The 13561-nt window shown below is 40.0% G+C and overlaps 1 protein-coding gene across 3 annotated transcripts in view; it reads left to right on the top strand.

Annotated features, from left to right (window-relative positions):
- The window catches only part of NAV3 (neuron navigator 3), a 270214-nt gene that overhangs the window by 148198 nt on the left and 108455 nt on the right, over positions 1 to 13561 (top strand). For 2 of the 3 annotated variants that reach the window (XM_074168208.1, XM_074168207.1), the window contains exons 10-11: positions 10913 to 11021; positions 11435 to 11818. In XM_074168208.1, coding sequence (XP_074024309.1) covers positions 10913 to 11021; positions 11435 to 11818 — 493 coding nt within the window. Of the gene's footprint in view, positions 1 to 5840; positions 6379 to 10912; positions 11022 to 11434; positions 11819 to 13561 lie in introns of those variants that run through there. The other variant, XM_074168209.1, reaches the window with a different exon arrangement.

Below are 13561 nucleotides of genomic sequence, written 5' to 3'. Positions count from 1 at the left end.
TAGTGAAACTGCAAGGAAAAAAACTTGTGTGATGGCCATTCAGGGCAATATTCCATGATGGATTAGCCATGAGAAAGGACAATTAAATTCTGTTACTTAGGAGCATCTTTATTCTGGTGTGATCAAGGGATTATATCAATAATACCAAGGAATAAGTTATTTCCTTGATCTGGTCGCTTATATCCAGGGTGTTAAGAGATGAATCCAGAGTTTCTTTCACTTGGATATTATAATTTTCCTGAAATCTTTCACTGCTGCTGTGGATGGGCATCATCTTTATATAACCTCAAGCTTCTTTTGCAACTTGAGTGCCAAACACACCAGTATATTGGTAGGCAATAAGAATCAATAAGGATCATGCAAGGGACTGAGCATCTGTGGAAACCACTGAACAGCTTGTAGGAGAAGGTTCATAAACTGCTGTCCCACCTGTATTGTGTTTCTGCTTCATTAGTCTTTACTATTTTTACAGGGCCAAATATTTGCAAGTAAGGCTAACGTGCTCAGGACTAAGATATCTTCACATATATCATTGTATAAACTGTTTCTCTACTTTCAGAATATTTACACACTCGTGTTTGTTATTGTGTCTTGTCTGAAGATTACTGCTTCCACAAATAGCCAAGTGGATCGGATCGTATCAGAGAGGAAGTAGAGAGGAAGAACAAGAAGCTGTAGGGCTAGTTTCCAGCTCTCATCTTCTCTGTCTTCCTTCCTGTTTCTAAGGGAGATGGTTACCTTTAAAACCTCTCCTGTCTTCCTCTCTGCAAGTGATCACTGGGTTTATTTGCATAGCCATGAGAGGAGGATAGTGCTAGAAGGCAAGGGAGATGGTGAGCCTGGTGTATGCAAGGACTCAGAGGTGCTGCCCTGATAACCTGAACAACCTCTTTATTTATAGCTTGTCCCCATAAATCTGTTGCCCTAGGTAATTTCCCACATGGCTTATGCCTAAATCCAGTTCTGCCTCTTGGTAGAGCTACTGTAAATCTGAGTTTCTTCACTGTTCCTCCATCTCTGCTGGGAATTTGGTCCAGATGTGAAGTGCTTCAGATTTTTTTCCTACTTTTTTTTTTTTCTCTGACTATTCTGCAGCTCAGCCAGAGCAGTCCCAGATGTTTCCATGGTGCACGTGCAGATCAGCAGTACAGCACATGCGCAGTAGGTGTAAGGCTTCCTGCACACCTTGGATCCCCTCTGCGTCCATGGTGCCAGTGATACCTGTACACATGCTGAATGAGTCCCACTTGTAGGCATGGGTCACCCATGTACTGTTTTCAGTGCATTCTGCCTACAGTAAACTCATTGCACATGTGGCACACAGATGTGTAGACTTCTGTCCAGGAAATCCCAGACAGAAGTGTGGGAGTCCTAAATAAAGACCAGTTTTGTAGTCATGCATGAACGCTCTTTCTTGCATGTGCTTTGTTTACCAGTTGCCTCAACAAGACTACTCAGTATCTATGTTTCTGCAAAACTGGAGTATAACATATAGAGAGGGTTTCAAAATGAGAATGAGAAGAAAGGCTGATAAATAATCCACTTTGGCACTTGTTTTTCATGGTATGACTATGAACAAGTTGTTCAGACTTTCTTACCCAGTATTCCTACTTGTAGTAGCTGTGACATTTATCAGTCTCTGCTGCAAGTTTATTGGAGAAGGATGTCTGAAAGTTAATTATTTAATAATCCATTGTAAACTGTACGTCAGTAGCTACAAAGTATTATTTTATTAAATCAGTGATAGTGTTTGGCTTTAACAACTGTTTACATGTTCAAAGAGCTTAATGCAAAGTATTTGATTAAATAATTATTCATGAATTTACAAATATTGACTCATAAAAAAATCTGAGGGATGAAGCAGAAACAAAAGAGAAATTTTAGGAATTATAGGCCAATATCAATGGCAGGATTAGCATAAAAACATGCAATCTTCAAGCTTTTATGTTTACTCTGCTTCTTTTTTGGTCTCTGAAAGAAATAGTTAATTAACAGTTGTTGAAATAGTTTACAATATTTTTTTTTCAAGTAATCTTGTCTGAAGAGATTCATAATCTTATGCATTTGCAGATCTATTACATAATTCATTTGTAAGGCCCCAAACTATGCGCTGGGACTTCAAAGAAAGTCTTATCTGACAGCCAAAGTTGTCCCTAGATTATTAGTTCTCAAAATAATTTTTATAATTCCTTTGATGAAAGAGACAGTAAAAATAAGGTAGCATTTTACACTGATTATGATGGCTTGGGGAAGTTCCTGGTGCTGTTCTTGATTTAAACACGTTCCTGTGTGGTGGGTGGGGAATACATTGAATTGCAAGGTAGTTGGGGAATAATGCCCTGTCATGACATTTGCTCTCCTGTGGTCTCCTACACTGTCTGCATAGTTTAGAAAGATGTATTTGCTTATTAATATATTTCATACATTTAAAATGGAGGGATGAGCTTTATAAAAGTGTTTTTTCAATAAATAAACCTGAGCATTTTCCACATTGCAATTTGAAGTTTTCTCAAATGATCTCCTACAGAGAAGTGTGGTAAAGCAGAAGGATAAATTCAGTGTTCTTTGTGCTGAGCACTTCATCCAAGATGTATCTGATGATGGTTCATGATGATCTGTCTACCAAGTGAGGCAGTGCAATTAACGAGAGAAAAGTGCATATAACCTTGTAATTTAGGGCAGTAATATAGTGTTTGTCACAAAAAGGCTGAATGAAGGTGGTGTGATTAGTCTCAGTACCTTCATATCCCAGCATTTGACTCATGTTTTTAATGCATGTAGAAAGGGAAATGAGACAGGTGGATGCTGGAGCTGCCAGATACCCTCTTGTGGCTCCCACACAGTTCAAGCATCATTCCTGCACCTGGATGATGATCCATGACCCGTGTCCCGCTGGAGCTGGGCTGCAGTGAATAGCTCAGCTGGGAGAAGAAACAGGTCAGGAGAGATACTGAAACCCAGTGGGTTGTCCAGGTTCCAGCTGTACCCCTACCAGAGACCCTTCCAACCAGGAGTGGTGAGGCACCTAGTGCCAACACCATACATGAGGTTTGGCATGGCTCACTGGGTGAAGACATTTCATCCCCTGCCATAAGTTTTTCTGCTCCCAGCTGGAATGAGGACTAAATATAAATAACAGCAGTCTTTTATCTGGTCTATTTACACTCAGAGCTGAGCAGCCACACCATGCGTTGATTCCCTAGCAGAGCAACACTAAGCACGAGGGAGTGTGCCCTGTCTGCTGGGCTTACTGAGGACAGATACAGCACCACAGTAATGCCTGCTACATACAACCAGGCAGGCACGCCATGAGCTTGGCAAGGAGGCAGAGCAGTTCTATACCTGCCTACAGCTGGCCATGGAGACACACCACTGACTGTAGCTGTTTAGGCGTGAAAGGGTGGGTGAGGAAGTTCCCATTCATTTATTTGGAGTATCGGGGAGAGATTCAGCCTTGCTGTTTATGGTAGGAAAGGTCCTGTTGCCTGCTGTGCTGCATGGAGCCAAATCACTGTCCTTCCTCTTTATTTAAAACATAACAACTGAGAATGTTGTACCAATTTGATTACAAGTTGAGATTTTAAAACCATTATGTGGGAAAAGAATGAGGTTGCCCTTCATTTTGCAAATTCCCTATTCAGCCCCGTGAAGCCTTTCTAATAACCTAAACAGCTTCCTAAGCTGTGCTGAACAGACGGTTACAGCCGCACGGTGCCGGCAGTGCGTACCGGTGCAGGAGCACGTGGGCAGGGCTGGAGCTCCGCTTCCTCAGCCTGGACCATGTCAGCATCCACACCAGCACGTTCATAACAACCTTTTAAGGGCCCATATGTCACTGCAACGGGCAGACCCTGGGAGTAAACACAGCGGTGTTACCTTTTGTTTCCATGCTGAAGAAATGGCAGGCATTTAATATTTGGGATGATTTTGTACTCAGGCTGACACAACATTTTTCATGTCTCCTCTTACTTTGAGTTTGTGGTCGAGGTGGGGAGGGGAGTGGTATCTCCTTTTGTTGTGGACTCTGTCTTTCTAGGAACGTGTCAGTGATTTATTATGGAAAGCCATTACTGCTTGAGACTAATGATTTTTTATCTAATTGTTCCATGTTTATGAGAGTTACCTAGGAAAAAATGTACCCTTCCTTTAAAATTTCTAAAAGAAGTTTCTCCCATGTATTTTTTTCTTTATATATCTTTAAAAACTGTAAACTGAGCCAACAAAAAGCAAGAAGTACACTGAGGCTTCTGTTAACACCCATTTATTCATACAGGAAATCTGCAAACAGCTTGTAATTCTTAGGACGGCATTTTTAAAGGTTACTTCCCTGTCAAGATTTCTCAGGTAGGGATTTGAGACAAGCATATTTTCACACTGGCAAAAGCAATATATTGTTATACAGCAATTTTCATATTTGTAGATTTCTACATAATGTTTTATGAAATTAATTGTCCTTAGATAAAAAGTTTGTATCTAAAACATTAGAATGAAATTCAGCTAGTTCTTTGTTCATCTGTCTATTATTTCTGGGACTAATGTCTTTGTGAGAAAAGGTATACATGTAAACATAAGTCTTCTTTCGCTCTTGATAATGTGTTTAAAAACAACATTTAGATTTGGTGAACTTAGCTTAGACATGATACTGAGTTGCTTTATAAAATTCACTATTCTTTTCATAGATTTTCTTCAGAAGATTGTGAAACAATGATTTTATTACAGCTTTTTAATTCCATACTAGCTTCTGAATCTCACAGAGATACAAACAAGGTATATTTTAAGAAGAAAGAAATGAAATATTTCCTTTTATAAGTCACTTTACTGGGTAGGTACTGTTATCTTCCATATTTTAGCTTTTTTATTATCTTAAATAATATTGGTTTTTTATTTAGAGCAGAAATTGCCGGACTGAAGGTCCATTTGCAAATCTGCTTTTAGCTTCCTGCACAGGGAGTAAGACTGATATGGAAGAAATAGTTTGTCATCCTTACCTTTCGGGGAGAAAAATAGGATTTGACTGTGAGCTAGATCTGTTACTGTAGCATCCCATTCAGGTGAAGCTGTGTCTTGAAACCTGTGGCACTGTAAACTGGGCAGAGGCTTCTGTGTCTCCGGTTTAATTCACCAGGATGTTTGCTGCCATGGCAGCCAGCAGCATTCACTGCAGTAGCAGAGAAGAGTCATATATCTGGGAATGCAGGTTGAATACTAAAATGTAAGGAGGCTTGTGCAGAGCTTTGCTTCAGTGGTTAATTTTGGCTCTTTATTGAGCTCTGACGTGGAGGCTGTACTTGCAGTTCTGTGTCAGCCCATCTAAAGTGAAGAGCCGTCGTGCACTGGGATCAGTCATGAACTGCTGAGAGGGGGGAGGAAAGCCCGAGACAGCACTTGTGCCTACTTTGGATTTCAGAAGGCAGCAGCTGTAGACAGAGATGCAGGCCCATCGCTCTGATGAGACCGGTGATTGGATGGAGAGGGGAAAACACAGTTGGCTTTTGGGATTACTTCTGTGCTGGAGCAGAGTGTTTGATCAACTCTCTTCTGCTTGAGAGAAATCCAAGTGAAAATGACTGTAAGTACTGCAGATTAATGTGACGGGAGAGAAGTGGTTTAGCAGAGACAGCAGCGTAAATTTAAAGAAAATGACTGTGCCTGTCGAGTCATTTACAGTGCATACACTGCATGTTTGAGCTCTGCTTTTAATTGCGAGTGCAACTCTGTGCTACCTGGGATGTGCAGCGTGTGGTGCTGGAGGGATCACCTCCCAGACCTTTTGGGAGAATTGAACTGCTGTCCCTCTCAGAAATATGAAATCTAACTGAGGTGAAGCCCCAGCCGGAAAGATGCAGCGATCTGCTGAACTGTCAGTGTTTAAAGGCAAGGAGGTTAGAAGAGGGTGTGTTCGTCTTCAGAAGCAGAAGTCTCTAACCAATCTCACGCTCATCAGCGAAGGGGAGAAGAGGAGATACTCATACAGGGAGAACTGGTTTGGAAATGCCTCCAAGTCCAGCCAGAGTTACCATCAGCGGGAGGCAGAAGCTGGGAGCAGAGGCTCCCTTTCCAAGGCACTCTCGCAGTCAGTCCACTCTCTCTGCCACTCCAGCCTCACCACACCCCAAGCATTTCAGGTGATACCACCTGCTGGAAGCAGGACGTCCAGGAGGCCGGGAGAACGGCATACAGGTGAAGACTTTGAGACTGACAATGAAGAGAGGGGAAAATCAGATGAAAATGTGTCCTGCACATCCCGTTTCCCCAGCAGGAACTGGACAGAGGAGGAGGAGGAAGGCTGCTTGCGTGAAGGGACTGCACATCTGGATGAAGATGTCATAATAACAATGCTGGGGGACCTAGAACAGGTCCTTTATAATGACATTTTAGGTAAGTTAACTTTGGCTTGACATCAGGAAGTGCAGGAGGAGACCCAAGTGTTAGCACATATCTGCATGGAGCAGATTTTTTGATCTTGACAGTGATTTCACAAGACAGAACTGGGTTTATTTGCAACAGTATGCAAAAATAGGGTCTAGACATTTCTTCCTTGTTTGCTTACACTTACTTCCAAGGACTGTATGAAGTGAAGACAAATGTCAAAATCACTTTTGATGGGTGTATGGGCAGAAACAGCCTGTAAATAATTGAGCATAGTTTGCCTAGCTGTTTGAAAAAATAAAGCGAAATATTTAACTGCTATTAGTTTACTCATAAATAAATTAATTTTAATTGTTCTAATGAATTTAAAATTAAAATCTTGAATCCAAGGTTTTGTTTAGATAGAAAATGTCTCGGCCTACCTACAGACTGTACCTCCTGTATTGCTACCCTTTTTCCCCTGCTGATAATTTCACCCCTATATGTGGAATTGCGAGTGCCAGGGTTTCAGTTTAGGAATAACCAGTTTTGTTATATCAGTGCATGCCAGTGAGCATTTGAAGTCCACAGCCATAGGTGCTTCAAAAGGCTTCTGTGTTACTGGCTTTACTTTTCATCTCTCAGCCCTTTATAAGAGTGCTCAAAATGTTAATTTACAAAGCTTTGTTCTTCAGCCAGTCAAACGGTTGAAGTGGCTGCTTGCTTTTCCACGGTTATGTAGCATGTGTCTAGCCTGGAGCTTCTTTGCTGGTGGATATGTTAGCCCTGATTGTATTTAAACAATCAGGATAAAATTTTTGCTGTGTATGTAATGTAAAAAGCTGTCATCTCAAAATAACAAAGAGACAAGTATGCTCTTTTTATGCATCTTTTTTGGTGTTAGACTATAGCAATATGCACAAAGGGGCTTCTCCTACAGCTTAGAGGCATGTTAGCAAAGGAAGCTGAGCTCTCCACCTGCCCCTGCTCCTCTTCAGCTGTGTGTCAGCAAATTCCTGTTCTCTTGTGAGCCTCAGTTTCCCCACCTGCAGAGTAAAACTGGTACTTTCCATGTGAATGGAGTTAATACCTAAGAGTGAAAAATTCTCTGTGGAGCTGTTATTATTTGTAAATCCTTTTATGAAAATCAGACAATTAATGGAATTATTATTCTCTTATTTATCCGCTTTGGGCTGTAATTACATGTGTAGAAGTACTGAAATGATTACAAACAGTATTGTTAAATGTGCAATTATGTGTAAACTTCAGAACTGTGAATGTAAAAGTTTAACCTAGATGATGAGTAATTTCTGTAAAATGTTTATTTTGATTTCCTGTGTCACACAATGGAAGAAATGAATGTGTTCTCTAAAAATTGAGAGAATCTGTTCACTGCTTATAGGGAAGAAGTTGAGGACCATCTTTTGGCATATTCATGGTTAACATAAATTATGAAGCTACAAGTGATTTGAACAGGTTGTATTTCCCAGAGTCAGTAAAGTATTTACATCAGACTTTCTTGTAAGAGGAACAAAATTTTGAAAGAGAGTTTCAGGGTACCCTGAAACTTTAGTCTTTCTTGTCTGGGTCTAGACTGGGTTTAGTCTTTGTTGTCCCAGTCTCTCCGTGTATGAAATGAATGGTTTTTCTTCGGCGTGCAAAACAGAATCACTTGAGATAAGAAGCAGGGAGTATTTCTATATGTTAGGTGGTGCAAATGTATATAGACTCTATAATGGCAGTGGGCCATAGTAATAAGCAACAAGGTGTCTGGGGGACTCTGGACTCCCTTCGAACCAACGTGTCCTAATCCATCTGCACTGCAGTGCCTCTTCTAGCCGGCACAGTGTAGCTGGCTCTCAGAAAAACCCACATGTTCACCATCCCCATGGTCCTCTGGACAGGAGGCTTGTTGCAGATGGGGAACCACAATGCTGTCCTGAAAATGTAGGCAATGTCAGGTGCAAGTTAGGTCTGAGGACCTTGCAGTCAGGGCTGAAAATTTCTCAATCATTGTGTTCATCTGTTTATACTTTCTGACTTGTTCATCCATGGTACAACATGAGTCTTTTGAGACAGCCTTAAGAGAAGGATGGAAAGGAAAAAGAACAATTATTTTTTAAAACACTGAAAAGTTACAGTTATGAAGATTTTGTATGTAGCACTATGTAATATTTTAAGATCTTAAAACTCCTGTTGTATCTTTTTTAGAAAAAAATGGTAGAAAGGTTTTGAAATTACCTGTTGTGTCACTGAGAGATCAGAAGAGATTAGGTCTTAAACTTCTCACCTTTCCAGAGTAGAATAACTCCACTTTTTACGGTGTAATTTGTCTGAAGGTGAAACATTCTTCTCTGTGAAAATATATCTTGGCAGTTTGCCATATATATGTACCTTCTTTTTTTTTCAATTTTGTATTTCAATTATACCTCAAGGCTTTGTTATGCTATTTACTGTACAATATATATTAAAAAAGACAGTTGCTGTCATTTTTGCTGCAAGAATTTGCAGTGTTAACATATAGCAAAGGACAACTGACAAGGATAAACAAGGAAGGAAAGGGCAAAGTCACTGCAAATATGAATTATATTCAGTTCCTCAAATGAATATAAAGGTAAAGTACTGCTTTGCCTTTAATTCTGCCTGCTTACACCCTGGAATTTGTCTTTCTGTGTACAACAGAAAATTGCCTTATACCGACAAGCTAATGTTTCACCTCTAGTTTGAAGCAGGGCAGGTAACAGGTCCTGGGTTTTCTCCATGTAGGTATTGGGGCAAGAATATAATGTGCTCCTGGAATTGAATTTGAGTGCATTTGGCAGAGGGGGGAAAGCGAAGGGCAGCAACAGTGAGGAACTGAGTGCATCTTGGGCAACTGCCTGGAGGCAGTCACAGTCTGCCTGGGAGCTGTCTGGGCTTTCAATAGCAGGTTCAATCTAACAGGACTTAATGGTCTCCAGCTTAGCCACGGCACGAACGCTTTTGCTTCACAGGAACCTCCAGGATGGTGCAGAAACCTCTGCAAACAGTACTTGGGATCCATGGGTACATTGATCAGCAAGGTGCTTGACTGAGCAGGTTGAGCTTGAAACACAGGAGCAGTTGTGCTAACTTCAACCAGATCATGAATATTTGCCTCCTGCAAGGAATTACATGTAAAAATGCACACAGGTAGTTTATTTTATGGAAAAAAAAATTGGGAATGGACATGCCCTGGGGGTATGGCTTGAGAAGATGGAGAGTTTGGCAGCAGTGCTGGACCTGTATCCCCACTTCTTGTCTCTGCCTGGTCCAGGTGTTGACCCCATGGTCAGTTCCATGGTACCTCTGCCTGGATTTCTGATCTTGATTTTTTTGTATGATGTTGAGTTTAAATTCACCAGACTATCTCTTGTTAGATGTATTCAAAGAGGAAACAGTTTCTTGATGTCATAAGAATTTCAAGATTTGATTGTTCTGGATGAGAATGCTGAAATCTAGAGTTAAATATTAGAGATAATCTCAGTGATCGTACAATATCATTCTTGATGATAACATTTCCAGAATGAGGAGTAAAATTAACTTAACAAAGTGAGGTATGACATGAAATTTATCATTGATAGAATCAAAAAGGAATTATTTGCAATCCATGTTCAGCATTGTGCACATAACATTCTTTCAAGCAACAGATATAGGACACAGCCAGAAGCAGAACACTAGCCTTGAAAAAGTCAGTGATTTTGTCACAGATTTTCCTTTGAAATTTTCTTATTCTCCAAAAGAAAGATGAACTAAAATTCCTTGATATATGGATATTCTGGAAAACATGAGTTTCTCTATCTTCATATGTGATTTTTGGAGGTTGCTTTGAGGCTTATTACATTTTCATTTTGTAAGACTTTTTTTTCCTTTTTTTAAATTTTTTTTTGTTGTGACAATGGATCCCTGAAGGCTGTTAAAGTCCATAGTTCTATAAATGATGCACATGCTTAGAATGTTCAGATTTTTATCCCAAGAAGATTTTTCTTATCCCATATAAAGAATCTCCCCCTTCAGGAAACCATTACAGTTCAGGAAAGATGTTTTATGAAGTGCCTGACTTAAAGAGTACTTTGAAATAGCCTGGATGTTAAGTGCATACTGAAGAGTTGTAACAGTGATCCCAATACTTTCCAGACACAGATTTACTGTGGCTTTATTTCCTACCAAGTCATGTAAAATGTCAAGGAGGGAAAAAGGGCTGTTGAATGTATCAAGTGGTCTGGGGCTGCGTCGTTGCCTTGATTACAGAGGATAAAAATCCCAACACTGTAAATCTGAGTTTCATTAATAAATTTGGGCCCTAACAGGGATACTTAACCAGGACTCTTTTCAGTGGTTTTTTTACATACCACATGTTATTTATAAGCATTATGTGTGTTTTATTACTGAAAGGATGAGGTTTTATTTTTTAAAAGATTAAAGGGACAGGCCTATTTACAATCATATCTGTGTATTCTCAGCTGTGTATACATGTGTGCACTTTATTCAACCTTATATGCTTGTGTGCACTAAAACTTATGCTGGCTTTGTTGTTTTCTTCCAGGGGAAGACCCTGAAACAAGAAGAATGAGAACTGTAAAGAATATAGCAGACCTGAGACAGAATTTGGAAGAAACTATGTCTAGCCTTAGAGGGACCCAGATAAGCCACAGGTATACTGGTTTTGTGTAGACTGCTACAAATTTGGACTGTAGGAGAATATTACTAGTTGCTGAATGAATTAGAGACTTACAAGGGAAAAATAACTATGACACTAACCATGCTGTTTGCTAGACTGCCTCAACAACTTAAATGTGACTTTAATATGCTTTGCTGTCAAAGTGTCTTTTACAGTCATTCACAAAGATGGTTATTGTTTCATATACATCTACTTAGAAGTCTATACAATTTATTTTAAGCTATTTTATAACTACGGGTTATTATATACACGTGTGCACGTGGAGAAACACACATACACGCACACAGAGCTTTTTAAAAAAAACATATATTCTTCCAGCCTTTGCTTTTCCTTGTTTTCAGGAACAGAGAAAGCACAGCTCACTGTCTTCTCCCTTTTGTTTGGCAGCACATTGGAGACAACTTTTGACAGCACTGTGACAACTGAGGTGAATGGGAGAAGCATACCAAGCTTGACAAGCCGGTCCACCCCGGTGACTTGGAGGCTAGGGCAGGCCAGTCCTCGGCTGCAGGCAGGAGATGCCCCATCCTTGGGCGCTGGTTATCCTCGCAGCAGTGCAAGTCGCTTCATACACACAGACCCTTCTCGATTCATGTACACCACCCCGCTTCGCCGAGCAGCAGTTTCTCGCCTTGGAAATATCTCACAGATCGACATGAGTGAGAAGGGAAGTGGGGATTTGGACATGTCTTCTGAAGTTGATGTTGGTGGCTACATGAGCGATGGGGACATTCTTGGGAAAAGCCTCAGAACTGATGACATCAATAGTGGGTAAGTATCCCTTTTTCCCCATTTGAACTAATGAAGTAGAAGTTTTGTTATGGTTGCTACATAAAAATATACATCTCAAACCAACAAAACCAAAAATAAGCTCCTAAGCTGCCAGTGATGTTCTCACCTGCCTTCAAATTCAGTTGTTCTCCTTTAACATCAACATGACTTTGCTAGGAACTTTGATAAGAGCACAGGTACTTCTTACTACTTACTGGAATTTCTTAGTTATCTGATAACCCATCATTTTGCACTGCTTGCCCTGGGATGGGTCATCTTTCGGTTTATTTATGCTTTATTTGAGGTGGTAGATGTGGTATTGGATGCAGCTGATGAAAAACAGATGCTGACAGCACTGACTTTCTCTGTTTCCACTGCAGATGTCGTCTAATATAGTCTGCGTGTGTTTAATATAGGCCTTTACTGCAATTTTTCAGCCGTGCCTATCATCTAAGCTGTAGGAATACTTTTTTCATAAAATAATAAATCAGTCACTCTCCAAGCATACCCAGGAGGAAGACTGAAAATGATTTTCAGTTTTGTCTGCTTAATCAATTGATTGACTTTGGGGTACTGCATTCCCTGTGTTTCTAATTAATAAAAGAATTGTTAAATAGTAATCTTGGAACATGTCACTTCACTCCTATGTATGTTAGAACTCCGAAAGCATCATTTAAAAAGGAAAGCCATGTTATGGTTTTACTCATACTTAAATTACTGTTCAGTGCTGTTGTTGGCATCTCAAGGATGCTTGGTGGCTGAGGTAACATTGGTCTGATCAGGAGTCCCATAGAGTACACGGCCATGTCACACCACATTACTTCACTCTGTATAAATTTAGGACTCTTGCTGTCAATCTAATCTTTTAGTTTGAAGTATAGCTATGATTAGAGAATGGCAGCTGATGAAATTGGATATGATATGTTCCTAAGGGCAAATGTAAGTCTGTGATCAAAGCTCTTTGTAGAGTAGTGTCTCACCTCAAGCACCATCCAAAGATAGATCCCCTGAAAAAGCGTAACTATAAAGAAAGTGTACTCCTGTACCTCCCTGGTGCACTGTTTCAGTGATGTGTGAATGGAGTAGTGCTGACAAGGTTGTCCACAGCATAGCATTAGTGGCTGTCAGGTAGGTTGTCATATACATATGTGCTAGAAGAGAGAAAAGACATATGGAAAATGTAATACTTTAATGTCTGAAGACGATTTGTCATAAAGGAAATATAAATGCTGCCTTTGATGGATGCAGGGGTTTATTTAAAAAAAAAGAAAAAGATAGGGGAATCCTTTGCATTGCCTGATGAGTTGTATTAATTAGTTTATCACATTAGAGAATGAATATAGTCATCTTGTGTGACTTTTCTTTGCATCTGTAATAAGGATGACTCAATAGACAGTAAGTTGCAGTGTGCTCAGTTAATATTTTTAGTTGCAGTAAATGTTAAAAACAAGTTAATAAGCTCTGAAAATTCACGATTCATTGAGGCATATAAAGCCTTATCTCCTCTATGCCTCTTCCATTTTCAGTTTAATGACTTTAAGCACTTGGGGACAGGAATGCAGCAGTAATTAGAAACTAGTTTGAGGAAGGCCTGTTGCACTTGTTAAATCTCTCCATTCAGGCCTTACTTGTAGAGGAAAGAATCCGTATAGTCTGGATTGCATTCAAACCACAGCTAAATTTAATATGCAATTGCAGAGCCTTGGAATCTACTGCATAATTCACCCCTAGCTAAATAATCTG

This window comes from Numenius arquata, chromosome 2 (genome assembly GCF_964106895.1).
Source record: "Numenius arquata chromosome 2, bNumArq3.hap1.1, whole genome shotgun sequence".
NCBI lineage: Eukaryota > Metazoa > Chordata > Aves > Charadriiformes > Scolopacidae > Numenius > Numenius arquata.
The sequence above is the reverse complement of the archived record's forward strand: the minus strand, read 5'-3'. Positions and strand labels throughout refer to the sequence as shown.